Genomic DNA, 25961 nt, shown 5'->3' with positions numbered 1-25961 from the left:
TAATTTTCCGAATTATCTGATGCCAGATTAAAGGAAGTTAACTTTATCTCGAATGCAGGCCGGTTTCCGGATTTTCAATGGGCCCAGAAAGCATTATTCAATTGGTCCGTTCAGATGACCAGACAGAGTATCCTCGTGAAATAATATCTCCGCATGCACCAATCTCTTCCGTATTTTGGATGACACCCACCCATTCAAAAAAAATTAGATCACGTACGGATCATCCATTTTGCATCTATTTGTCTAAGGATAAATTGCAATTCTTAGCATAAGACGCGGCATTTGGCTTTGTAAATGTTATTAACCGATGTGCAAGAAAAAAGGATGAGGACGCAGATGAAAAATCGCCTGATTTCGGATGATTGTTTTTGCGATCTTAGCTCTATCATCACGTTTATCCATTTGTTGGCTGCTGATAAAAAATATTCAGAATTGAGTGTCGTCAGTGGTTGATACCTTTTAATTGCTAACTCAAAAGATGGTATCAACCACTGAGGACTCTCAATTCTGAATATTTTTCTATCTACTGGCTAACACGGTACAAAGATGCATCTTTCCTGGATAAAAAATATAGAATGCTTATCGCTTTAAGAATAAATGTACATCTGAACCCCGGTGTGTATGTACGATGCAGAACGCCGGTCGGTGACATTCCTCACTTTCTATGTAACGCAGCCCTGTGGTGTGGGCATTATTCCTGTTTATAGGGCCGGGGGCCCAGCTGATTGGATGTGACAGGGAAGTTAGCAGCAATTATAGTAGGTTCTGGGCAGGAAAAACTACAGGGAGGGAGGAGTGAACTTGAGCTCTGGCTGCTCACAGCTATCACTAACACAGATGTGATCAACTTGCTTGGACTCAAATAGCTGCTGCTGTCACGTTCTTTGCCAGAGAGGCTTGGGATCAGGCGGACGTGTAGGATCTTTGAACACTGGGGTTTTTTTGGTGGCGGGAGAACGTCTGGTTGGCACTGTGGATTCCTATTTTTTTTTTTATCAGGCACTGACAGATCTGCAGTCTCACTGCACCTTAGTGGATGTGATGCACCGAGAGCTGGCTTATTGGATGCCCAGCACTGATGTGTGGCCCTTGCTAAAGCTCAGTTGATTTTTAATTTGGGGACAGGTACTACAAGTGGCATCCCTGGAAAGTTGGACTAGGATCTCTACCACAAATCACAGTCATTGCACATTACTTAAGGGGCCCATCCATGAGACATAGTGGAATGACATGGGGGCACATCTGTGCTGACCCTGCCCAGCCTCATTGACCTAGGATGGATATGGCACCCCTGGAGACAGTCCGGATAACAGAGGTGGAAATGGAAAAGTATTACAGTCTTCAGCAGGCGGCCTCTCTTCTGTACACATTGCTGGAAAGTAAGTACACCTCTGACCTCCTTCCGTAATAGTTACCATCCTCTTGCAGTCTAGATACAGCATATAGCATCCTGTATCTGAGCTTCCATAGTGTAACTGCAGTGCTGCGCTAGATCCTCCTTGTCAGCAGTGAAAACTTGTATCACTGGAGTGAGAGCTCATAGATGGGACATCAGGAGAAGCCCAGACTAAGGCCACGTTCACACCTTCAATATTTGCTCAGTATTTTACATCAGTGTTTGTAAGAACAATCAGAGGAAAAGTATAATAGAAACACGTCACCACTTCTGCATTTATCACCCACTCCTGGTTTTGGCTTATAAATACTGATGTAAAAGACTGACCAAATACTGACCATGTGATCATGGCCTTAAAGAGATATACCAGCCAAAAAAAAATGATCAGTGATTCACTCCAAAGTGAAGAATGACTCGATTGGTTAGAACAGACCACTGGGTTTGAGAAGTTTGAATGGAGCGATTGGGGTCACCCTTTAATAAGTCTTTATTGTAGCACCTTTGGTTCCATATTTCACAGCATTGTACAGAGAGTGTCACCATTCACATCAGTCCCTGTCCCCGGTATGGCTCCTAATCTACGTTACCCAGACTGCCCCATGAAAATGTCTGAAAGTCCCATATCTGGAGCAGTACTTTGTTTAATAGGCATTATTCATATGACTTTCTTTAAGGGCTTCTTCACACGATATTTGGCCAGAGTGGTGTCTATTAAAAAATGGCTATCACTCACTGTTATTCAATGAGATAGTACAGATGAATGATTTTTTTGGCTGACTGAATCTGCACATGAAAAAAAATGCTCGATTTTCCTCTGAAAATTGGATGAGATTCACCCATTTATGTCTATGGGAACGAGAAAAAAAATTGAATTCCATATGGAGCCACAGTATAGCAACTGATTTTTTTTTTTTAGATCTATTGCAATTCTGTAACATGGGAAACTGTAAATGGTCCTGTAAGTGATCAATAGCTGCTGCAGGAAAAAAAATCAGATTGTATATAACTGATTAGTGAGAAAAAAAATCTGGATGAAAATCAGACCAATTTTGGTATACTGTTGTGTGACCCTAGCCTAAAGGTTTATTCCCATCTTGTCAGTTCAGTAGCACACAGCTCCCCTGCCTCCAGACATCCTGCTTCTTTGGAGGGAGAGCTTTCCTGCCTGATTGACAGTTCGGACAAGCATCATTGTTGCGCCGCTGGTCAATACTGTGCGTTGCTAGCTTTGCCTCTGCAGCACCGGAAGAGCAGTATCACTGTAGTTGCCCAGGATCGGGAGCTAATAGCACTCTCCAGTAGTTCCAGACTCCAATTTTACAAGCAATTTTGAAAATTCCTCCATCTAAGAGCATAAGAATAGTCATTCAAGGGTATGCAAACTACCTGTCTCTTTTTTAAACATTTTTTCTCAAACCAACATATAATGCAGAACGTTGGGGGTTTTTGCTAAGACCCCACACTGATAATTAAAAAAAAAAAAACACTTTGAAGTGCGCTGCGTTGCAGGCAGGAGCGAGGCGCTCATACAGAAGCTCACTACGTCTGACCGGTGAGTGTTATTTTTTTTTTAAACAATCATTGGGGGTCTCAGGATAGGAGCTCAGCACAGACCAGTGTCGGGCTCAATGTAAAGTTCATAAGCCCATGATCTGTGCACATGGTGAAGCAAGGTAGACATGTACATTTATATATACATATATAGCCAAGTACCCTGTAAGCATTAAATATCAGTTAGCCTGTAATCTAAGCAGAAATATCATTACTCTATTAGAGCCAGTGGAGCGCTTTAAGGATCTCTCCTTAAATACTTGGATAGCTCCTACTGAGGGTCATGTAAGATCCTCTCTTTACTGAACATTTTGAAGAGTTTAGTTTTATTGAATTCTGACTTGGGGGGGGGGGGGGGGGATTTGTTGCATTCCTTTTCACAGTTTCTCTCTCTATACTTCTGTGTGCTGAAATGCCCATATTAGAAGCAAAATGTATGTCATAGGAAGTAATTCTGCATGTACACGGCTGGCCTGTGCTGGTAGTAGGTCAGCCGGCCAGAATCGCAGGAGGTCACTGTTCGCTCTTGATCTTGTCCAGCTTCAGTCCCATTGCACGGCTGATGCTCTGGTAACAAAGCTGCCTCATGTAGGAGCTTCAGGAGCACACTGTTTGGGTCAGCAGCGGGACTATGCTATGGCCTGAGCTGTCATTCAAGCAGAAGCCCAGCCTCCCCCCAAAGCAAGCAGGAAGCAAAGTGCGCTCTAGAAGAAAAAATACTGATAATCGTGTAACATAGGGGGTTCAGAAGTCAAGACTCTTATGTATTAGATAAAATAGACACCAGCCGTGTAGTCACCAACTGTGGTGACCCTGCATGTCCATGAATGACATTGACAGGCCACCGATTTGCTTGAAAAGAAGACTGTGCAATTCTTGCACCATAGGGGCAGTGAACACTTTCTTTCAGTGATTAAAATTAATAACTGGGTGTGAAAGTCTCCGTGGCAGCTTAAGGACGAGGGGGACTGGTCTAATAAAAATGTAATTGTCCAAGGCAGACCATTGGAATGGAATTCTCTGCCTATGAATGAAATGTTGCCGCTTTATTGCTATTTCACAATTATATCCCCTTGCAGATTGTACATATCGCAACAGTCATTTCTGTTCTTCACTTTTCATCCTGACGTTTCCTTGAAAAACACTTTGCCAGTTAAGTGATGAGCTGCCATTTGCTTACAGGAAGTGCCTATCAATACTAATGCTATAGAGCGGATGGGCCCAGAGCTGGATTATAGGTTGACGTGTCATTATTCTGCTGTGACAGGCTTTTGGCCGAAGCAAACCTTAGACTTATCCCTCAAGAAAGTCAATGTCATTGCGTTAAAGTTTAGTTAATTTCCATTTAACAATTATTGACTGACAATAATACAGCAGGTCTCAAGATGATGAATTTTTGAGTGGCTCTGCACAGAAGAGCAGATCTGAATATGGATATTCTGGCTTTGGGGGTTTGGAGATAATTTAAGTATGGCAAGCTGGAAACTGGATGATGTTAACTGTCAGAGGAGGTGCTTGAAGCTGGATGCAACAGTGCCGTGTGAGTGATTGATGCGAGAATACTGAATGGAGGTTTAGTACATGTGCCAACTGGGGGGGGGGGTGGTCCCTTTCGGCTGCGGAACAGACGGGAGACAGACGCAGAAATCCGTTCAATCAGGTCCAAACTTTATTGGGTGTCTTCCTGACATCCACAGCAGACACAACAGCTTCTGTTCCCTGGCCTGGGTATATGTCACCTTCCTTCAGCTTCTGTTTGAGAAGACCTCTGGGTTCCTTCACTGTGGCTGCCGTTAGGCCCACTGTCACAGCGTTTCCCCCGTTTGAGTCTGTCTGCTGCAAGACCTACTCACTCTTCGGTGTCCAGCCGTCCTGTACCCCAGACCTCCGTTAGTCACTGCCGTCCCATCCTGCAGCTCTCCTCTCAGGGCAACCCCCTTCTCCTAGTCACCATCTCTTTCTCTTCTGTCTTTCCTGAGCTTCTCCTTCCTCTGTCCTCTCATGAGCTCTTCTGGCTTCTCTCTTCCTCCTGGGTGTCTGCCCTTCCCCTGGGACTCTCCTTCCTTATATCTCCTCTTTCTGGAAATCCCCTTCTCAGTCCCGTAACTCCGCCCACCATGTCTATGCGGTTTCCTTAGCCTAAGGCTTGCTGTTGAGTCCTTTTCTCACTGCTCTCTGTCTCCATCTTGTGGCCAAAAGCCGGTACTACACCATCTTTCACTAATTCTAGCTGTTGTCCCACACAATATACATACAAGTCAGAATAAAGCATTGTATACATCATCTCTTTGCATTTCCCTCTTTATCAGACAGGTCCATAGGTCAGTCCATCCCCTACAGAGGTATTTAAAGTGTGCGGCTGCATGTGTTTCTATGAGAACTCATGAGTCCAAGTGCATTTAGCCTCCAGCCTTACTGCAGCTTGTACTGAGCAGTGTGAGAGCTCAGCAGGTAGGTGGGACACTGAGGAGCTGTCAATCAGGCTAGGTAAACGAGGATTGAGTACAACTTTTATAAAGGATAATACAGTCACTCTGACTTAAAATTTAAAATTGCATAAACCAGCCTCATCAAGTTTAAGATAACTATTTAACCTTTTAACCGCATGGCAAATACGGTGTCACGGCGCCAGTCCCTGCTCCTGCTTACCTTGCTGCACGCTTGGTCCGGCGCGCTCCTGCTCCTCAGCGCGCCCCCGCGCCTGGCCTCCGGCTCCCTCGGCGACGTGTACCAGCACACAGCGTGCGGCCTCCTGGATCATGTGACGCACTAGCTCCACCCCCAATATGGCGGCGCCCACCGCTACATATGCCCGGCGCCGGCTCAGGTAAGACGCCTGATTATCTTATGCGGTGACGCTGTCTGTTGCGGTGCTCACTGTCCTCAGGCCCCCCCTCTCGTTGTCTGTTCGTGCTTGTTAGTGCCTTTGCTCTTCCTTGTTTGCTGCCTGCCTTTTCCAGGTCTGCCTTTCCAGTGCTCTGCCCTCCCAGTCTCCCTGAGGCTTTCTTCCCTCTGTCCTGCTCCCTGCTTTCTCCCCTCCGTTTCGGTTATCTGCCATCCTACTCCTTATTCATCACTGTGCTCCTTTACCTTTCAGCCTCCAGTCCTGTGCTCCCCTGGCTCTCCAGTCCTGTACCCCACTGGGTCCCTGCCTTGCCCGGTGCCTTGCTTATTGTCCACGTCAGTGCCTTCTTTCTATTTGCCTCAGTCGTCCCTTTGGTTCCGGTTGTTGCGGCTCTATCCCCTGGTGGCCTGTCCCTAACACTCCCTGTATAGGGGGTGGTCCTCACCTGGGCACTTGCCCACGGGGGCTCTGGAGCCGTGACCCAGAGGGTCCACTTTCAGGTACATCTTTATTTTTCCTCAAACCGTAACAGCATAATCAGGCCCTGGACCCCGCTGGAGCCACGGCCGCTCAGAAGGAGTTATTCTTCCTTCGGGAGAATCAGACACGCATGATGTCCTTCATGAAAACTATGGACTCACGTCATTCCGCCCTCCAGTCCTCTGACCCCGGCAACGCCCCCAGTTGGCTGGCTTGCAACAGGAATTGGCGCAGCAGCGAGACACCCAGTCGCATATCCTCAGCTACATGGCTTCGGTGGACGGTCGGTTGCTCGCTTTGCACTCGGCCGCATCTGCTCCCCCAGCCGCAGGTTCCCATCCTCCTCCCCGGTTGGCCAAACCACCCCTATATAGCGGAGACGCTAAGTTATGCCGGGGGTTTTTAAATCAGTGCCGCCTCCATTTTTAATTACTGCCAAAGTGGCCTTCATCATTTCTCATCTTGAGGGGGACGCTTTGGCTTGAGTCAATCCGCTCTGGGAACGAGATGATACAGTAGTTACGCAGCTTTCCGTTTTTCTGGATACATTTCGTCGAGTTTTTGACGCACCGGGCCGTTTAGCCTCCACCACTGAGGCTTTATTTAACCTATGTCAAGGTTCTTTAACTGTAGGCCAGTATGCTATCCAGTTTAGGACTCTTTCTTCAGACTTAGGTTGGAATAATGAGGCCTTGGTGGGTGCTTTCTGGCAAGGCCTCTCTAGTCGTATAAAGGACGAGCTCGCAGGTCGTGACACCCCAACAGCTCTTGAGGATTTGATCTCCTTAGCTGTGCAAATTTACCTCCGCTTTCAAGAACCCGCTAGGGAGAGAAGGGTTTCTCGTCCTTTTTCTTCTGCCCGCAAGCCACCCAGTTCTTGACCCAGGAGTCTCCCTTCACCTCCGACGCCCGAACCGATGCAGGTGGATCGCCTGAAGCTCTCAGACCAGCATCGTAGGGAGAGGAGCCTCCACGGTCAGTGTTTCTACTGTGGTAGCGGTTCCCATCTCATCCGAACTTGTCCAGAACGTCCGGAAAACTTCTCGCCTAGGCCAGGTAAGAGAGGCCTCAATAGGTGTAGATGATACCTCTCTCCCCCTCATTTTGTCTGTCCTCTTGCATGTTGGTGGGAAGCGGGCTTCTCTGGTGGCCTATGTGGACTCGGCTGCCGCCGGGAATTTTATTAGGCTAGAGGAGGTTAATAAGCTTTCTGTTCCCGTGAGGGCCTTGGAAATACCGCAAGTTCTCGCCTCCATAGACGGTTGGCCCCTGCTGGAGACGGTTACTCTAGTTACTCATGAAGTAGAGTTGCAGGTAGTGGCGCTGCACAAGGAGAGGATTACGTTTTACGTCCTAGCAGGTATTTCTCACCCTATTCTGCTTGATCTTCCTTGGCTGCGGCTCCACGAGCCCACCTTAGATTGGCATTATGGCAACATTCTGCGCTGGGGGGAGTCTTGTCGGGCTCGGTGTCTGCTGTCGGTGCGTCCCATTGGTGATCCTCGTCCTTCCCTTGTTCCCCATGGATTGCCGCCGGTGTACCATGATTTTTTGGATGTTTTTGACAAGAAAGAGGCTGAGACTCTTCCTCCACACCGTCCCTACGACTGCCCCATCGAGCTCGTTCCTGGTACCATTCCACCTCGTGGTAGGATTTATCCCCTCTCTCCGGCAGAGACCCAAGCCATGTCTGAATACATCCAGGACAACTTGGCCAGAGGCTTCATTCGGAAGTCTTTATCCCCTGCAGGAGCAGGCTTCTTTTTTGTAAAGAAGAAAGATGGGTCCCTGCGCCCGTGCATCGATTATCGTGGCTTGAATCGGATCACGGTGAAGAATAAGTATCCATTGCCACTCATCTCTAAACTTTTTGATCGCTTGAAGGGGGCGCGAGTATTCACCAAGCCTGATCTTCGAGGGGCCTATAACTTGGTTCGCATACGCTCCGGGGACGAGTGGAAGACTGCGTTTAACACGCGTGATGGACACTACGAGTATTTGGTTATGCCCTTTGGGCTTTGCAACGCACCGGCCGTATTCCAAGAACTCATCAATGATGTCTTTCGGGATCTCCTCTACTCCTGTGTCGTAGTCTACCTAGACGACATCTTGGTCTTCTCTCCTGATCTGGCCACACATTGCCGAGATGTTCGCCAAGTCCTTCTACGACTCAGAGAGAACCATCTCTTTGCCAAATTGGAGAAATGCCTCTTTGAGCAAACGTCATTACCTTTTCTTGGTTTCATCGTTTCGAACTCGGGACTAGAGATGGATCCTGAGAAAGTCTCGGCAGTCCTCAATTGGCCACGTCCCTCCGGAGTCAAGGCAATCCAGCGGTTTTTGGGCTTTGCCAATTATTATAGGCAATTTATCCCTCATTTCTCGTCTTTGTCGAAACCCATCTCAGCTCTTGTCCGCAAAGGGGCCGAACCCAATCGTTGGCCCTCTGCAGCAGAGGCTGCTTTCGTGGCTCTGAAACAAGAATTTGCTAAGTCTCCAGTACTTCATCGCCCGGATGCCAGCAGGCCATTTATCCTCGAGGTGGACGCATCCTCGGTGGGAGCTGGAGCAGTTCTCCTGCAGAAGTCCTTCTCGGGCCGCACTCTTACCTGCGGATTCTTTTCTAAGGTGTTCTTCGCTCCTGAACGTAACTATGCCGTGGGAGATAGGGAACTCTTGGCCATAAAGATGGCTCTTGAAGAATGGCGCCATCTTCTCGGGGGTGCTCTCCATCCGTTCATCATTTTTACATATCACAAGAATTTGGCCTATCTTCAGTCCGCCCAGAGGTTCAACCCTCGACAGGCCAGATGGTCACTGTTTTTGAAAGATTTGACTTTGAACTCCACTTCCGACCCGGGGAGAAGAACATCAAGGCGGATGCTCTTTCACGGTCCTTCATGTCTGTTGACAAGGAGGAGGGTCCAAACCATCTCATTGACCCTGCCAAGATCCCTACCGTGGCTCCAGTAGGCCTGGTCTCCCCACCATCTGGTAAGACCTTTGTTCGGAGTGAAGAAAGATTAAAGGTTCTACGCTGGAGTCACTCTTCAAGATTCTCTGGACATGCCAGAATTAATAAGACTCTCTCACTTGTCTCCTGCCATTACCGGTGGCCTTCGCTTCACAAGGATGTTCAAGACTTCATTGCTTCCTGTCCTTCTTGCGCCCGGAACAAAGTTCCCCGGCATGCTCCTGCGGGCCTCTTGCATGCGTTACCAGTACCTGCAAACCCATGGACTCATATTGCCATGGATTTCATCACTGACTTGCCTCCTTCGTCTAGATGTACGGTGATATTGGTGGTCGTGGATCGTTTTTCCAAAATGGCCCACTTCATCGCTCTGCCTGGTCTACCTACCGCTCCCGAGTTGGCAAAGATCTTTTTGCTTCACATTTTTCGCCTTCATGGTTTTCCTCAACATATTGTCTCGGATCGAGGAGTCCAGTTTACCTCCCGTTTTTGGCGAGCTCTCTGCGGATTACTGAAGATAACATTGGATTTCTCCTCAGCCTATCACCCTCAGTTGAATGGTCAAGTCGAGCGAGTCAATCAAGCCATAACATCTTACCTTCGACATTTTTCCAATGCTCATCAAGACGACTGGGTCTCTCTCCTTCCTTGGGCAAAATTCGCCTACAACAATCATCCTCGTGAAGCCTCCTCCAAATCTCCCTCTTTTGTGGTTTTTGGTCAACACCCCGGCATTCCTCTTCCTGTGTCCCCCACCTCGGGTGTGCCGGCAGCAGATTCCTTGTCCTTAGACTTCTCTCAGATTTGGAGGGAGACCAAAGTGGCTCTTGAGAGTGCCAGCCTCAGAATGAAACGGTATGCCGACAAGAGACGGCTAGACGTTTCCCCGTATCGCCCTGGGGATAAGGTTTGGTTAGCTTCCCGATATATCAGGTTGAAGATCCCTTCCTACAAGTTAGGTCCACGTTACATTGGTCCCTTTGAGGTCTTAAGTCGGGTCAACAACGTAGCTTACAAGTTGAGGTTACCCGCCTCGTTAAGGATTCCCAACACCTTCCATGTGTCTCTCCTTAAACCAGCCGTATTTAACCACTTTCATTCTGCACCTTCTAAAACTTCCCAACCATGTAGTTCGGATAACACCTTTGAGGTGCGAGATATTCTGGCTAGGAAGACTGTGAGAGGAAAGACTCTGTTTTTGGTTGATTGGAAGGGCTTCGGTCCCGAGGAGAGATCATGGGAACCTCAAGAGAACATTGATGCTCCCCGCATCATGAAACGGTTCCTCTCCAACATTAGGAGGAGGGGGCGTAAAGAGGGGGGTACTGTCACGGCGCCAGTCCCTGCTCCTGCTTATCTTGCTGCGCGCTCGGTCCGGCGCTAGCTCCGCCCCCAATATGGCGGCGCCCACCGCTACATATGCCCGGTGCCGGCTCAGGTAAGACACCTGATTATCTTATGCGGTGACGCTGTCTGCTGCGGTGCTCACTGTCCTCAGGCCCCCTCTCGTTCTCTGTCCGTGCTTGTTAGTGCCTTTGCTCTTCCTTGTTCGCTGCCTGCCTTTTCCAGGTCTGCCTTTCCAGTGCTCTGCCCTCCCAGTCTCCCTGAGGCTTTCTTCCCTCTGTCCTGCTCCCTGCTTTCTCCCCTCCTTTTCGGTTACCTGCCGTCCTACTCCTTATTCATCACTGTGCTCCTTTACCTTTCAGCCTCCAGTCCTGTGCTCCCCTGGCTCTCCAGTCCTGTACCCCACTGGGTCCCTGCCTTGCCCAGTGCCTTGCTTATTGTCCACGTCAGTGCCTTCTTTCTATTTGCTTCAGTCGTCCCTTTGGTTCCGGCTGTTGTTGCTCTATCCCCTGGTGGCCTGTCCCGAACACTCCCTGTATAGGGGGTGGTCCTCACCTGGGCACTCTCCCCCGGGGGCTCTGGAGCCGTGACCCAGAGGGTCCACTTTCAGGTACATCTTTATTTTTTTCCTGAAACTGTAACATACGGTATTCATTTTAGCACTTTTATTTCTTCCTCTCGTGACTTCCATCAGAATATGAAGACTTTTTTGGCAAGACAAGTTGTAGTTTTAAACTAGACAATTCACTTTAGCATATACATATAAAATACTGAAAAATGTGAAAAAATTCCAGATGGGGTGAAATGGTAAAAATGTCTTACAAATCTGCATTTTTTTTGAGGTCTTGCTTTTTACTCAATTTATTATGTAGCAAAAAATAACTTGGCAATATTGAGGTTACATCATCTAGGTCAGTGGGATTCCAATGATGACAAAGTTATTCTTTTTTATTGCTTTTAAAAATTCATAAGTTTGTGAAAAAAAAAATTGGTTTGTGTCGCCATATTTTAAGACCTACATTTATTCTGTTTTTCTCTCTGTGGAGTTGTATGAAGTCTTGTCTTGATCTATTTTTATGAATTAATTATTCAGTAGGAATGATGACCAAAAAAACCACACATTTCTTTTCGCTTCCCTTTACAACATTTACAGATGCAGCAAAACTGAATATGCTTTTATTTTATCGAAATAGTAAAAGGGGAGTGATTTGAACATTTATTTTCTTTTACATTTTTTAAATATTTTGTTAAACTTTTTTAACTTGTTTTGTTCACATTTTTATAGCCCCCCTAGGATCTAATGAATAAAAGAGAACATGTCAGCAACATTTTGTAAAGTAAAGAAAAGTCATGGCTATAATGGTGCTGTAATGCTGATTACATTGATATCTTTGGTAAAGAAACTCGCTTTGTTGTTTTTCTATAATCATTTGAAGTTTTCTGCTAATTATATTATATGTCAGTGCACAGGGGCCGAACTGTGCACTGAGTTTTCTTCTCCCTGTCTGTGGTTCCCCAGCCCCTCTAAGTGTCTGTACGTTACACTACAAAATTGTGCATGTTAACCCCTTCATGACATGTGCAGGGCATATATGGCGCATGTCAGGTCTCCCCCCTTTGATGTGGGCTTCGGCAATGATCCTGAATCTTTTATGACATATGTCAGGTGATTTCATCACCTGACATGTGCCCCTAACAGCCGCGGGTGGAATTGCGATCCACCCGCGGGTGTTAACATGTTAAATGTAGCTGTCACTCTCTGACAGCGGCATTTAACATGCACGCGCTGAAAGCGCATCACGAACCTCGCCCATTGGCACCTGTGTCACATGACCGCAGGTCGCCAATGGGTTCGCAAGACAACCCGGGGTTTGCAGGAGATGCCTGTGGTTGTCATGGCCGGATAGCTATGAGTGCCGTCCATCGGTCGATGGACATAGCAAGTGATCATTTTAATTACACAAAGCAGGTCTGAAGCCCTGCTCTGTGTAGCACAAGCTGTCGGATGATCGCAGCTTCTGGTCTCCCATAGAGATTATTGAAGCAAGTGTAAAGTAAAAAAAAAATATTAAAAAAAGCAAAAAAATACAAAAGTTTGAAATCACCCTACATTCTCCCCATTCAAAATAAAACAGCTAAAAAAAAGAAATAAAAAATACAAATATTTTGTATCGCTGCGTTCAGAATCTATCAATACATAAAAATAACTAATCTGATCAGTAAACGACGTAACGATAAAAAACTTCAAAACACCAGAATTACGTTTTTTTGGTAGTTGCAACATTGCATTAAAATGCAAAAACGGGTGATCAAAACACCAAGGATGCACATTCAACTGAAATAAAGTCCCGCCGTTGGCGGATCCCTGCACCCATAGTCTGTCATACATGAACAGTAATGTGTGGGATGGGGTTAATAATTTATACACTGTGTATGTTGAAAATTGATAACAGACTAACTCGAACTTCATAATGGAAAAAATGGAAAACAATTAGGTGGGGAGGTGTGCTGAACTGTTTGGCCTCGCCAAGGTTGAAAATAGCTCCTGTGCCTGGTTTTAACAGTCATGATGTGATGATGGACTCTCTTAGGCCTCTTTCACACATCCGTTTTTTTCTGGTACCGGAAAAACCAGTACCAGAGATATCCGTGTCTGTGTTTCCGTGTGTGTACTACATGTGGCACATGTGTGGCAATCGTGTGTCACCCGTGTGCCGCATCAGTACCACATGCCAGCGAGCAGAGGAGAATGATGAGCTTTATATTAAAGTCCGAACGACAGCAGGTGGGGGCTTTTAGGACTCTTACCCCCATTATCCGACACCTGCTGCAGCTAATAACAGTGACATTAGGTTCGGATGATCAGGGTATTCCACAGTCCCCACCTGCTGTCATTCAGACTTTAATATAACGCTCACCATTCTCCTCTGGTCACTGGCAGAGCAGGGGAGAATTATGACAGCCGGCTTCAGCACCTGCCACTGGGGAACAGCTCTTACTGTAGCGCTTCTTCCCCGGTGCTGATGTGTGTCACACGGAGGACATCAATGTGTGTTCTCCGTGTGCATGTGTGCGGGACGTTTTGCCATCCGAGCTGACGGCAAAAAACAGACATGTCAGCATGTTTTGCCCACGGACCCCCCATGGATGCCGAGGTCCAGGCTGAGGGGAGAAGTTTTAGTGCAGGTAGTGCTATATACAGCGGGAGTCATTACATGTGTGTGTAAAAATGTCTGAAGAGCTGGCTTCCCACGCCATCAGAGTTCACAGACACTTGTGACGCTCGACTTCGCAGGACCCCAGAGGTATGACAACATTGTGTTCACTTTTACCATCAGTGTCATCAGTGTTTTTCACAGATGGAGAAAGTAAGAAATTGCAAAGCTTCCCCAATAGACATTGCTTCCCTCTAAGGGGTGATGTCATACCTGGAGGCAGGAGGGGGGTCCCCATGCCAGGTAACACAGGTTACATGACAATTCCTGCTGCGGGTCAGAAAGGGGAGCGTACTTATAAATTCTGGCCAGCAGGTGGGGTTAGTGAGTCAGTAAGTAGTCAGCTGAGAGAGTAAACAAGGGAGCTGTCATGGAAACGGGAGCAGCTGGAGCTCATGACAAGACAGTCAGTTGGAGTTGGTCTGTGGAGAGGGAAGGGACAGGAGCAGAGACAAGGGCTCGGGGGAACTAAAATGGGGTATAGCTGACCCCAGAGTGAAGCGCTAATATAAAAAGGGACGCCGGAGTCCTTGGCTGGGCAGGAGCTGTACGTCCTGTCAGCCGAATCTGGAGTACAGGGGACTGCAAGTTCCTTGGACACACTGAATACCTGAAGGCATGGCAGCAGACCAAGAGTCCGGGGCTGACAGTGAGAAGGACAGTACCCGTGATATAGGCTCACGCTGTCAGTCATACAGGTTAGAGATCATCACTGAGGAGAGGGACGCAGCTTATCTACAAGCAGCAGGGACCTGAAATCAGAGTGCAGTAGGAAGGTCCCCACCCCACCTGGCAGGGTGGATCCCCTGATTGCCTCCAGGCAGGCCGGACTCAATCCATCATCTGTATGTGGTACCCCAGAATGCAACTACTTTCAAGTAAAAAGGTAAAGAAAACTGCACCTCTCTGTGTACTTCACTTATTCTCTGCACCCCAACGTTCACCACCATCTGAACAATCAAATATATTTGCCCTGGGGCCCTGCTCTACTCGTGGGGAGCTGAACCATCTTTGCTGCGTCACCATCAGCCCCAGAGGACCAAAACCGCAGCGTCGGCCACCCATTGCCGAACACCACGGGTGGCGTCACAATTAAACACCACATAACTATCCTCTAATTAATTACTGGACCCCAGGGCCACGGACCGGGTCACTGCCACCGTGACATCCCCTTTAAAAGAGCCTAACGAGCCCGGTACCGAGTAACCCCTGGCCCTGCAGGGCACTCCACTACCAGGCTTCAGTGCTAACCACTTAGCCACCCTGCCCATTTATTTATTCATCCATTGTGAAAAGCACTGATGACACACTGATGGAAGACACTGCTGACACCGGCACTATTTTCTCACATACGTGTTTAAGCACAGAAGTGTGAATGAGCACACAGAGGTGAGGATATGGGTAGGCACCAGTGTTGCAACAGTCTTATACATGCAGATGTAATAAACTGCAGGTACTGAGGATGTCGCCACGGATCCGAGACAGACCAAGAGTTAAAGGTTTACTTACAGGGATTTTCTCTCCACGCAGGGAGGAGCAGAAGGCACTTGCAGTCTCTAAAGTCTCTACTATGAATGAAGTTGGGGCCTCCAGGGGTTAAAGCAAGAAGCAGGGCGATGATGTGAACCTGAGTCTCCCCTGCTCTGAGTCTCTATATGATACCCCGCCTGTCTCTCTGCAGGAACGATGCTACGCCCACTGTGAAGTCTCTTTACTACTCAGGGGCTCTAGCTTGTAACTGTGGTCCCCGGGACTGCGCGCTCGTGTCACTGTCTGCACTGTGGGGGGAAGTCTCCTCTAGTCACGGAGGCCACTGAGTCCACGTACTCACATACGGCGCTCTCAGCGCCTCATCCTTCAATCTCAGTCATTTGACGGGGTGTTCTCTCTTTTGGAGCGCAGTGCTGCGGCCTGCTCTCTGTCCCACGCGCTCTGCTCTCTGGCGCGCTCTGCTTTCACGCCCTCACCCTGCACAGCTTCCTGTCCACTGCCCCTTTCCTTTGGTCACTGCCCCCCACTGTCACATGGTTCAGTCGGTCCTGGCCAGAAAGTCTTCCCCCTGGCAACCCTGACCGGGTGGTTCTGGACACGGAGCAGGAGAGGTAATCCCTTTTAGGCTCTTCTTCCTCTTCACCCCCTTACACAGAGTCTGACAGTTGCTGAAGTATTTCTTTATGGTGATGCAATAGCCAACAATGCAGTAAGTATCCAGAAAAGAGAATATGAAAGGTAGCACTTACCAGTGTCTTCTCTGAATTAAAATCCCTTTATTTAAAAAATAATCTAGTGGCCAGTGGTAGTGCGACGTGCAGGGGAACAGGTGGACGACGGCCATTTCACGCTCACATAGCGCTTCTTCAGGTCCAATCTACACACGGGTGCAATCACTTCCTCTTATAGGAGGTGGAAACACCAACATTAACATATATTTATATATTTAACAACACGAATGCAATTTATAGATAAATGGACATGCCTATTTTTTTATTTAAATCAACAGGGCCCTGTGCCTCAGCATTTAAAATCCATTTTCCCTCTCTGATTAATAATAGGTGGTTATGGTCTCCTCCTTGAATAGGGTACTTGACGTTTTCTAGACCTGCAAATCGCAATAAAAGAGAATTGGCATTATGATGTTGCTGCGTGTGTCTAATCAATCTAGGTGATCCTTTGCCTGAAGAAATAGAATTAAAGTGTTCTCTGAACCTGATAAATAGTGGACAAATAGTTTTCCCTATATAAAAAAATGTCAGGGACAAAAAATAATATACACCACATATTTCGTGCGACATGAAATAAATTCTTTTACATTATGGTGTTTGGGACCCACTTGTATGGATTTTCCTGTAATGTGTAAATTACAAAAAGAGCAATTTCCAAATTTCAAGTTTCCTACTAAATTATATTTATCGAGCCACCTGTGAGTAGATTGGACCTGAAGAAGCGCTATGTGAGCGCGAAACGGCCGTCGCCCACCTGTTCTCCTGCATGTCTCCCCCTGCACGCCGCACTACCGCTAGATGGATGTCTGGATTATTTTTGAAATAAAGGGCTTTTAATTCACAGAAGAGACTGGTGAGTGCTGCCTTTCATATTCTCAGAAGTGTGAATGAGACCTAAACTGGTATAATTCCAATAGTTATAACCAAAACAAATGACGAGAACATTATACATATGTAACAGTAAGTATTTCCGTAAATTAGATGTAAATTGGCATATACAGAAATCATGACCTCACAGATAATGAGGCGCTGCCAATTAGAGGACGTCTGACTCACATCTGTGCTTGGCATGACCCGGCATGTAAGGTTGTGATCATGCCTGATCTAAGCCAGGGCTAAAAGGAGGTTAGCGGGTGTCTGTCACAGTAATGACACCACCACTTTCAGCACTTATGCTCCAGCAGTTTTTGTCTTGACTTGATTTTGTAAATTGAGGAATGTACATACAAAGAATAAATCTACTACCGTTGTGCTGAACGCAGGAAAATCATAGCATGGGTTAGATGCAGTCAAAGTTTAGCTTTCCTTCCCAGAGGGTAGAGTCTGCTGCCGTAGCTCGGTATCTAATGACCCTGCCCCAGCCATTGTGGCGTCTTGGCACCTCGGTGCAGATATCTGAAGGACAATTCATATCCCTGATCGCTAAAGGGGCATAGTTGATGCTAATTTACAACAAATGTGGGTGTTTTGGGCCTTTCCTGGGGTCTTGGATGTGGGATTATAAGTCAAGATTTGGCCCCAGAGGGGGGCTACTCATTCATGCACCTTAGGGCACGACCGCGTGTGCACCTGCCGGTCATATTCCCCTGAGTAACCTGACCCGGCAGCGCTGTCTGTCCAATGGAGGACAGGTGCCGGGTATTTCAGGCCGCCCTCCCTTAGTGGAGGCGCCTGATAATTGAGTTACTTCCATATTTAGGCCCGTCTTGCTGCCACTAGCTTTGGACCTGCATAGCTTGCGTCTAAACCCTTTGTTTTCCCTCCTTCTCTTCCAGAGTCCGCACCTGCCCTGTGTCTTCCTGGTGCCTGCTGCCCATCTACACCTCCGCTCTCCTCAGTCCTGGTTACCATCTCCACCTCTGCTCTCCTCAGTCAGCAACCGTCTCCACCTCCGCTTCCCACTGCCCTATAACCTCTCCATCTCATGCTTTACCTCCTCCGTACCTCTCCTGCTCCTTCCCTGCTCAGTTTTTACCCTCTCACCACCTCACAGTCTCTTCTCTGTTTTTACGTTTTTCCCTGAGCCGACCCCTGGTCCTGGCATCCGTGGTACTAGAGGTCCCTGAGCTTGCTCCCTAATGATCCCTGTATAGGGGTTGGTCAAATCTGTTGTGCTCGCTCAGGGTAGTTTCAGTATCACGGTTCAGTGGGTCCACTCTTGGTACTCGCTGCCTACTGCGTAACAAGGGGTATTCCCATCTCCAAGATCCCATCCCAATATGTAGTAGCTGTAGTAATAATAATAGCAAATACCTCCAAATAGAAATGTAGTATAGTTCTTCTGATTAGTTATGTATTTTACCCTTGTGCAGGGCATTGCAGTAGCTTAGGTATCCATGGTTATGACCACTAAAATGGTGACTCTTACATATAAAATCCCTAATAACTAGCTGTCACTATATCAGTGGTTGTAACCATGCCATGGATAATTAAGCTACTGCAATGCCCTGCACATGGGGTAAGAGACATATCTAATCAGAAGAACTATACTACATTTCTTATTGGAGGTGTTTGATAATATTAGTATTACACCTGCTACATATTGGGATAGGGTCGTGGAGATAGGAATACCCTTTTAAGGCATTTATTCCAGTTTTCGCTAGAATATGCATGAATGGGAATAACCCTCTAATCTAATTAAATATCATCTATCATTTTATGTCTACAGCTCCAATGCAAACCACTGAGTCTTCATGGCAACTGTAGTCATATCGGCATCTATCTCTTACTTAACTAGGCCAAAGTACGTTACGAAAAAGTAGGGGGCAAATAAAAGTATTCCTGCAGTATCAGAGTGTTTTCGGGGTCTACTTCTGCTGCATCTATATATATGACAAGTCTGGGTCTGTAGATCATCTCGTTGGGCGTAGACCTGAGTTACTACTTCACATCTATAATTATAATGTTGACAGAACATAAAAACTACATTGTATTTTACTTTTACAAGCTTAGCAGTTGTATTCTTGCATAGCTTCCTGGCTTGGGTATATGTTCTCCCAGTTTGCTTGCATTATACTGTGATTTATATTGCTAAAATTAATGTTCATAATTTATCATCAAAATGTTAGGTACCACTTTTTGTACTAATTAATTTCTTATAGATGATTTGTCACCAGATTTCACAATAAAAACTGCATGCTGTACAAAATGGATCTCTTGGACCTGATGAGGCTGGCATGCTTACTTTGAAAATCCATTTCACAATGACTGTATAATACAGTTGTGCTCAAAAGTTAACTGATGTTATTTGTGGGTTTTTCTTTGCATCCACAACAATTTTCCTAGCAGTTTTCACAGGTGAGGATGTTACCTTTAGTTGCTATTCAAACTCATGTGTCAACTTCGGTGTATGTTATCAGGCCAAAACCACCAGGGTATGTGAACTTTCAATCAGGGTCATTTGGATGTTTTGGGTGGTCATTATGATTTAAAAAGAAAAAACAGTAGTTTGACCATAAATGGCTTCACCCAACCACTAACCATGAGTGGAGAAAAAGGTTTTATGTTATCATTCATATTCTCTTAAAAAAAAGGCCAAGAAAGCAAAAATTCTGCCAGGGTATGAAAACTTTTGAGCACAACTGTACCTTATTAACCCCTTAGTGACGGGGCCAATTTTTTAAATTCTGACCAATATCACTTTATGTAGTAATAACTCTGGAACACTTCAACAAATCCCATTGATTTTGAGATTGGTTTTTGTGGCACATTATAATTTATGATAATGGTCAATTTAGGTGGATATGTTTTGTGCTTATTTATAAAAAATATCAGAAATTTGACAAAAATGTAAACAAAATTGCAATTTTCAAACTTTGAATGAGATTATCCCTTTAATCCAGATGTTCATACCTCACAAAAACATTAATAAATAACATTTCCCACATGTCTGCCTTACATCAGAATCTTTTTTAAAATGCTAATTTATTCTGTTAGCCTTTTAGGAGGTTTAATCCCTTTACCCCCAAGGGTGGTTTGCACGTTCATGACCGGGCCAATTTTTGCAATTCTGACCACTGTCCCTTTATGAGGTCATAACTTTGTAACTCTTCCATAAATCCCGGTGATTCTGACATTAATTTCTCGTGACATATAGTACTTCATGTTAGTGGTAAAATTTAATTCATATAACTTGTGTTTATTTGTGAAAAAAATGGAAATTTGGTGAAAATTTTGAAAATATCGCAATTTTCCAACTTTGAATTTTTATGCCCTTAAATCACAGAGATATGGCACTCAAAAAACTTAATAAGTAACATTTCCCACATGTTTACTTTACATAAGCACAATTTTAGAACCAAAATTTTTTTTGTTAGGAAGTTATAAGGGTTAAAATTTGACCAGCGATTTCTCATTTTTACAACACCATTTTATTTTTAGGGACCACATCACATTTGAAGTCACTTTGAGGGGTCTATATGATAGAAAATACCCAAAAGTGACACCATTCTAAAAACTGCACCCCTCAATGTGCTTAAAATCACATTCAAGAAGTTTAATAACCCTTCAGGTGCTTCATAGGAATTTTTTGAATGTTTAAAAAAAATGAACATTTAACTTTTTTTCACAAAAAAATTACTTAAGGTCCAATTTTTTTTATTTTACCAAGGGTAATAGGAGAAACTGGACTGCAAAAGTTATTGTGCAATTTGTACTGAGTACGCTGACACCTGATATGTGGGGGGAACCACTGTTTTGGCGCATGGCAGAGCTCAGAAAGGAAGGCACGCCGTTTGACTTTTTCAATGCAAAATTGGCTGGAATTCAGATTGGAACACCATGTCACGTTTCGAGAGCCCCTGATGTGCCTAAACAGTGGAAAACCCCACAAATATCACCTTTTTGGAAACTAGACCCCCCCAAGGAACTTATCTAGATATGTGGTGAGAAATTTGAACCCCCAAGGGCTTCGCAGAAATTTATAATGTACAGAAATCATATTTTTTCCACAAAAATGATCTTTTCACCCCCCCAATTTTTATTTTCCCAAGGGTAACAGGACCCCAAAAGTTATTGTACAATTTGTCCTGAGTACGCTGATACCCCATATGTGGGGGTAAATAACTATTTGGGCGTATGGCAGAGCACGGAAGGGAAGCAGCGCCATTTGACTTTTTGTTGCTGGACTTGAGTTCGGATGCCATGTCACGTTTGGAAAGCCCATGATGTGCAAAAACAGTGGAAACCCCCCACAAATGATGATGTGTGATTAGCACTTTGAACCCCCAAGTGCTTCACAGAAGTTTATAACTCGCGGGCATGAAAATAAGAAAATCATATTTTTTGCATAAACATGATCTTTTAGTCCCCAATTTTTTATTTTCCCAAGGGTAACTGGAGAAATTGGACCCCAAAAGTTGTTCTCCAGTTTGTCCTGAGTACGCTGATACCCCATATGTGGGAGAAAACTACTTTATGGGCACACGTCGGGGCTTGGAAGGGAAGTAGTGATGTTTTGGAATGCAGACTTTGATGGAATGGTCTGCGGGTGTCATGTGCGTTTGGAGAGCCTCTGATGTGCCTAAACTGTTGAAACACACCACAAGTGACCCTGTTTTGGAAACTAGACCCCCCAAACAACGTATCTAGATGTGTTGTGAGCACTTTGAACCCCCAAGTGCTTCAAAGAAGTTTATAACGTAGAGCCATAAAAATAAAAAAATCATTTTTTTTTAAAAAAAAATGATATTTTTGCCCCCATTTGTTTATTTTCTCAAGGGTAACAGGAGAAATTGGACCCCAAAAGTTGTTGTGCAATTTGTCTTGAGTAGACTGATACCCCATATGTGGGGCTAAACCACTGTTTGGGCGCATGGCAGAGCTTGGAAGGGAAGGAGCACCGTTTGACTTTTTCAACACAGAATTGGCTGGAATTGAGATCAGATGCCATGTTGCATTTGGAGAGCACCTGATGTGCCTAAACAGTGGAAATCCCCAATTCTAACTCCAACCCTAGCCCCCACACATCCCTAACCCTAATCTCAGCCCTAGCCCTAACCCTAGCCCTAACCCTAATTCTAATGGGAAAATGGAAATAAATTTTTATTTTATTATTTTTCCCTAACTAAGGGGGTGATAACAGGGGGTTTGATTTACTATTTATAGCGGGTTTTTATGTTTGGCAGCTGTCATACGCTAAAAGACGCTTTTTATTGTAAAAATAGTTTTTGCATCACCACATTTTGAGAGCTATTTTTCCATATTTTGACCCACCGAGTCATGTGAGGTCTTATTTTTTGCGGGACGAGTTGACGTTTTTATTGTTACCATTTTCGAGCACGTGACTTTTTTGATCGCTTTTTATTCCGATTTTTGGGACGCAGAATGAACAAAAACCAGCATTTCATGAATTTCTTTTGGGGGGTGTGTTTACACCGTTCTGCGTGTGGTAAAATTGATAAAGCGGTTTTATTCTTCGGGTCAGTACGATTACGTTGATACCTCATTTATGCCTTTTTTTAATGTTTTGGTGCTTCTATGCAATGAAAACAGTTTTATCTAAAAAATAATTATTTTTGCATCGCTTTATTCTGCAAGCTATAACTTTTTTATTTTTTCGCTGATGATGCTGTGTGGCAGCTCGTTTTTTGTGGGACAAGATGAGGTTTTCAGTGCCAACATGGTTATTTATATGCATCTTTTTATCGCGCGTTATTGCACTTTTTGTTCGGCAGTATGATAAAGCATTGTTTTTTGCTTTGTTTTTTATTTTTATTTTTTAAGGGGTTCACTAAAGGGGTTAACTAGTGGGACAGTTTTACCAAATATGTGTACTTTTATTGTTTTTTTTATTTCCAAAAAATGTATTTATTAGGGAATATATATTTTTTTTAATTTATTTAGCGATTTTTTTTTTATAAATTATTTTTAAACTTTTTTTAAATTTTTTTTTTTTTACTTTATTATATTGTCCCGGGGGGGACATCACTGGAATATGTCAGATTGCTGATTTGACAGTTTGGACAGCACTCCGTCAGATCAGCAATCTGACAGGCGCTGCACAAGGCTTCCTCCTTGCCTGCTCTCGGCAGGCACTGAGGAAGCCGCCTCCCTGCATGCCCTCCAAAGGGCCCCATGGCCATATTGGATCTGGGGGCCTGCAGGGAAGGAGGCCCCCAGAGCAGCACAGCACATTGCGCTGTGCTGGGGCTCTCAGGGAAGCATGGAGGGATCCCCCGGTACACTGCGATCATGTTTGATCACAGTGTGCCAGGGGTTAATGTGCCAGTGGTGGTCCGTGACTGCCCCTGACACATAGTGCCGGGTGTCAGCTGTGATAATTAGCTGACACCCGGCCGGGTGTTATTTCCAGCTTTACAGAAGGACGATAACACCATAGAAATGATAAGAATAATAGGCAAAATTGTTTGGTGAATTGGAATGCGCAGGATAAAAATTTTGCCTCACAACATAGACTATGACGCTCTCGGGGTCCAGACGTGTGACTGTGTAAAATTTTGTGGCCGTAGCTGCGACGGTGCGCATGCCAATCCCGGATATCCACACATACATACATACACTTTTTCCCCATTATGTACCTAGGGGCAAAATTGTTTGGTGGATTGGAACGCGCGGGGTTAATGTTTTGCCTCACAACATAGCCTATGACGCTCTCGAGGTCCAGGCGTGTGACTGTGCAAAATTTTGTGACTGTAGCTGCGACGGTGCAGATGCCAATCTCGAACATACACACATACATACAAACATACACACACACATTGAGCTTTATATATTAGATTTATATACAGTGTATATATATATATATATATATCGTGGTGTAGTAACCACTGAGTCCGCTAGGGGGTGCTGTGTGGATGTCCCAGGAGAAAGGATGAATGGCAGAATACTGAATGGCCATTATGTATCTCAAAGTGGGTGGCTTTGAGATGGAGAGTTATGTGTTGATCAGCAGTGATACTGCAGAGGTGCTGCTTTAATGTGAGTGAGAAGTCTCCAGGAAACTAGGGAGATGTGCGGGCCAGTTACCTACAAACCCACCCAGGGGGTGTGTTTAAAGAACACTGTTGTAAAGAGTGTGTAAATGCTTGAAGGACCTGTGATGAGGTCAGTCATGTGACCCGGTGGACGTGGCTATGGACCATATAATGTGGCCAGGGTAGGTCACATGGGGTGAATGCTGGGACCCAATTGGTCCAGTGTGGAAGGTCCTGCTGAGATGGGGCTTCCTGGCTATCAGCCTGTGAAGTGGCTGGGAGTAATGGCGACGTGTGCCTGTTAGTTCCTAGGAGGGAATGGACGTCTGCAGTATGATAAAGGAGCCGTGAGAGAACCCTGATGTGGGTGAGATAACCGAGGCTAGAAAGCCTGTGTATGCATAACCTGTAGAACTACAGAGTAACAGAGCTGAACTCTGTCATGGACGCTATGCTGTGAAATGAACTTTATGTTGCTGTTATGGGTTTATGCTGCTGAATAAACTACATGGACTGTTTTGGTTTTATGGAAAACCTGTGCCAGATCAGATTTTGTGGCTGCTGATCGAGTATCCCCTACTTAGATGACAGCGCTACCTCACAATATAAATATAATGTATATTAGTGATGAGTAGATCGATTCCTGTCCAGCGTCACAGTCAATGGCACATGACAGCTATAATAGATGACATCGCGCCAGACCTTGCGAATCAAAAGCCACAATGGGTACTCCTCTGGAAGGTAAGAAATTTGTTGACCTCTCATCTACCTGCCAGGAGCTGCTGACCTGGACACTGGACTAGAGTCTTGCAAATCTTTCCATTCTTCACTATGGATGGAAAAAAATCAGGCGAAACTCCAGTTCAAGGAAAAATTGTGGACTTTAATCCAGCGCCAAGTGGTGCAATGTTTTGACCTCACAGCATGGTCTTTGTCAAGATCAGTTCTCTATGTTGTGACCATCTAATTAGTCACATTTCCTCTCATACAGAGTAAGCGTGACTAATGGGCTTCTTACTGCATCCAAGAAAGGTCAGGTTCAGCAGTCGGTGACACAGCTCTCTACCACAGCAGGGCTTAAGGATGTTTTTACATTTTTCATAATAACCATAAGCTTAATAATCAATTTACTAATATACATCTTAATCACAAAATTCTGACTTTTCATACGACGCCATTGCCATGGGTGTACGGTATAAAATCAATCCCTGCACCATGGTGGACACAGACAAAAGAGGCCCCTGTGTAAGAGCAATATATGGGTGCTTTGCAGTCCAGTAGCTCATTATAATGCACTATTCCACCGCTTCTGAGGTGGTTGTGGACACCCTTACCTCCTGGGCCCTTGTGAGGCTGCACTGCCTGTTAGAGATTGACTCACCCTAAAATGCTCACTGATGCCAGTAATGTACTGTAATTGCCCCCCCCCAGCGTAACAAGTTAGTTTATGACATTTCCTTTCTTCTAAATATTTCGCCATCACTGGTGAATGGAAGTCGAAGTGTTTAGCAACTCACTCACATAGTAACAGACCACGTAAAGTTACAGAGCGAGGCAGCCAAGTGCCGAGGTTCAAGTGACCAACGCTCTCCTGACTCAATAATTGCAACTTTCCAATCTTCTTCTGACATTTACCTCAGAATAAAAAATGTTCCAGGAGCTTCATGGCATTGGATTATATGACCAAGCAGTTGCTTGTAAGCTCTACATCACCAAGCACAATGGCAAGTGTTGGATTTAGTAGTATAATGCAGCCACCACTAGACTCTGGAGCACTGAAAACGTGTTCTGTGCAGTGACAGATCACACTTCTTTATTTGGCATCTAATGGACGAGTTTGGGTTTGGCAATTACCCAGAGAACATTACCTCCTGACTGCATTGCGCCAACTGTGAAGTTTGGGGAAAGAGGGAAAATACTGTAGGATTTTTATTAGGGTTCAGCATTTGGAGCATTTGTCTACTTCCAACTCTGTTGGAACAGTTTGGAGAAGGCCCTTT

At 45.3% G+C, this 25961-nt stretch overlaps 1 protein-coding gene across 2 annotated transcripts in view; it reads left to right on the top strand.

Annotated features, from left to right (window-relative positions):
* The first annotated feature begins 810 nt into the window (after positions 1 to 810).
* Positions 811 to 25961, top strand: part of MCF2 (MCF.2 cell line derived transforming sequence) — a 251763-nt gene continuing 226612 nt past the window's right edge. The window contains exon 1 of one of the 2 annotated variants that reach the window (XM_073543572.1): positions 811 to 1379. In XM_073543572.1, coding sequence (XP_073399673.1) covers positions 1277 to 1379 — 103 coding nt within the window. In that variant the 5' untranslated portion in view covers positions 811 to 1276. The remainder of the gene's footprint in view (positions 1380 to 25961) is intronic. The other variant, XM_073543571.1, reaches the window with a different exon arrangement.

Source organism: Dendrobates tinctorius, unplaced genomic scaffold (genome assembly GCF_039654945.1).
Source record: "Dendrobates tinctorius isolate UK_male_01 unplaced genomic scaffold, ASM3965494v1 ptg000133l, whole genome shotgun sequence".
Taxonomy (NCBI): domain Eukaryota; kingdom Metazoa; phylum Chordata; class Amphibia; order Anura; family Dendrobatidae; genus Dendrobates; species Dendrobates tinctorius.
Note: the sequence above shows the minus strand (reverse complement) of the source record. Positions and strands in the feature narration are given on the sequence as shown.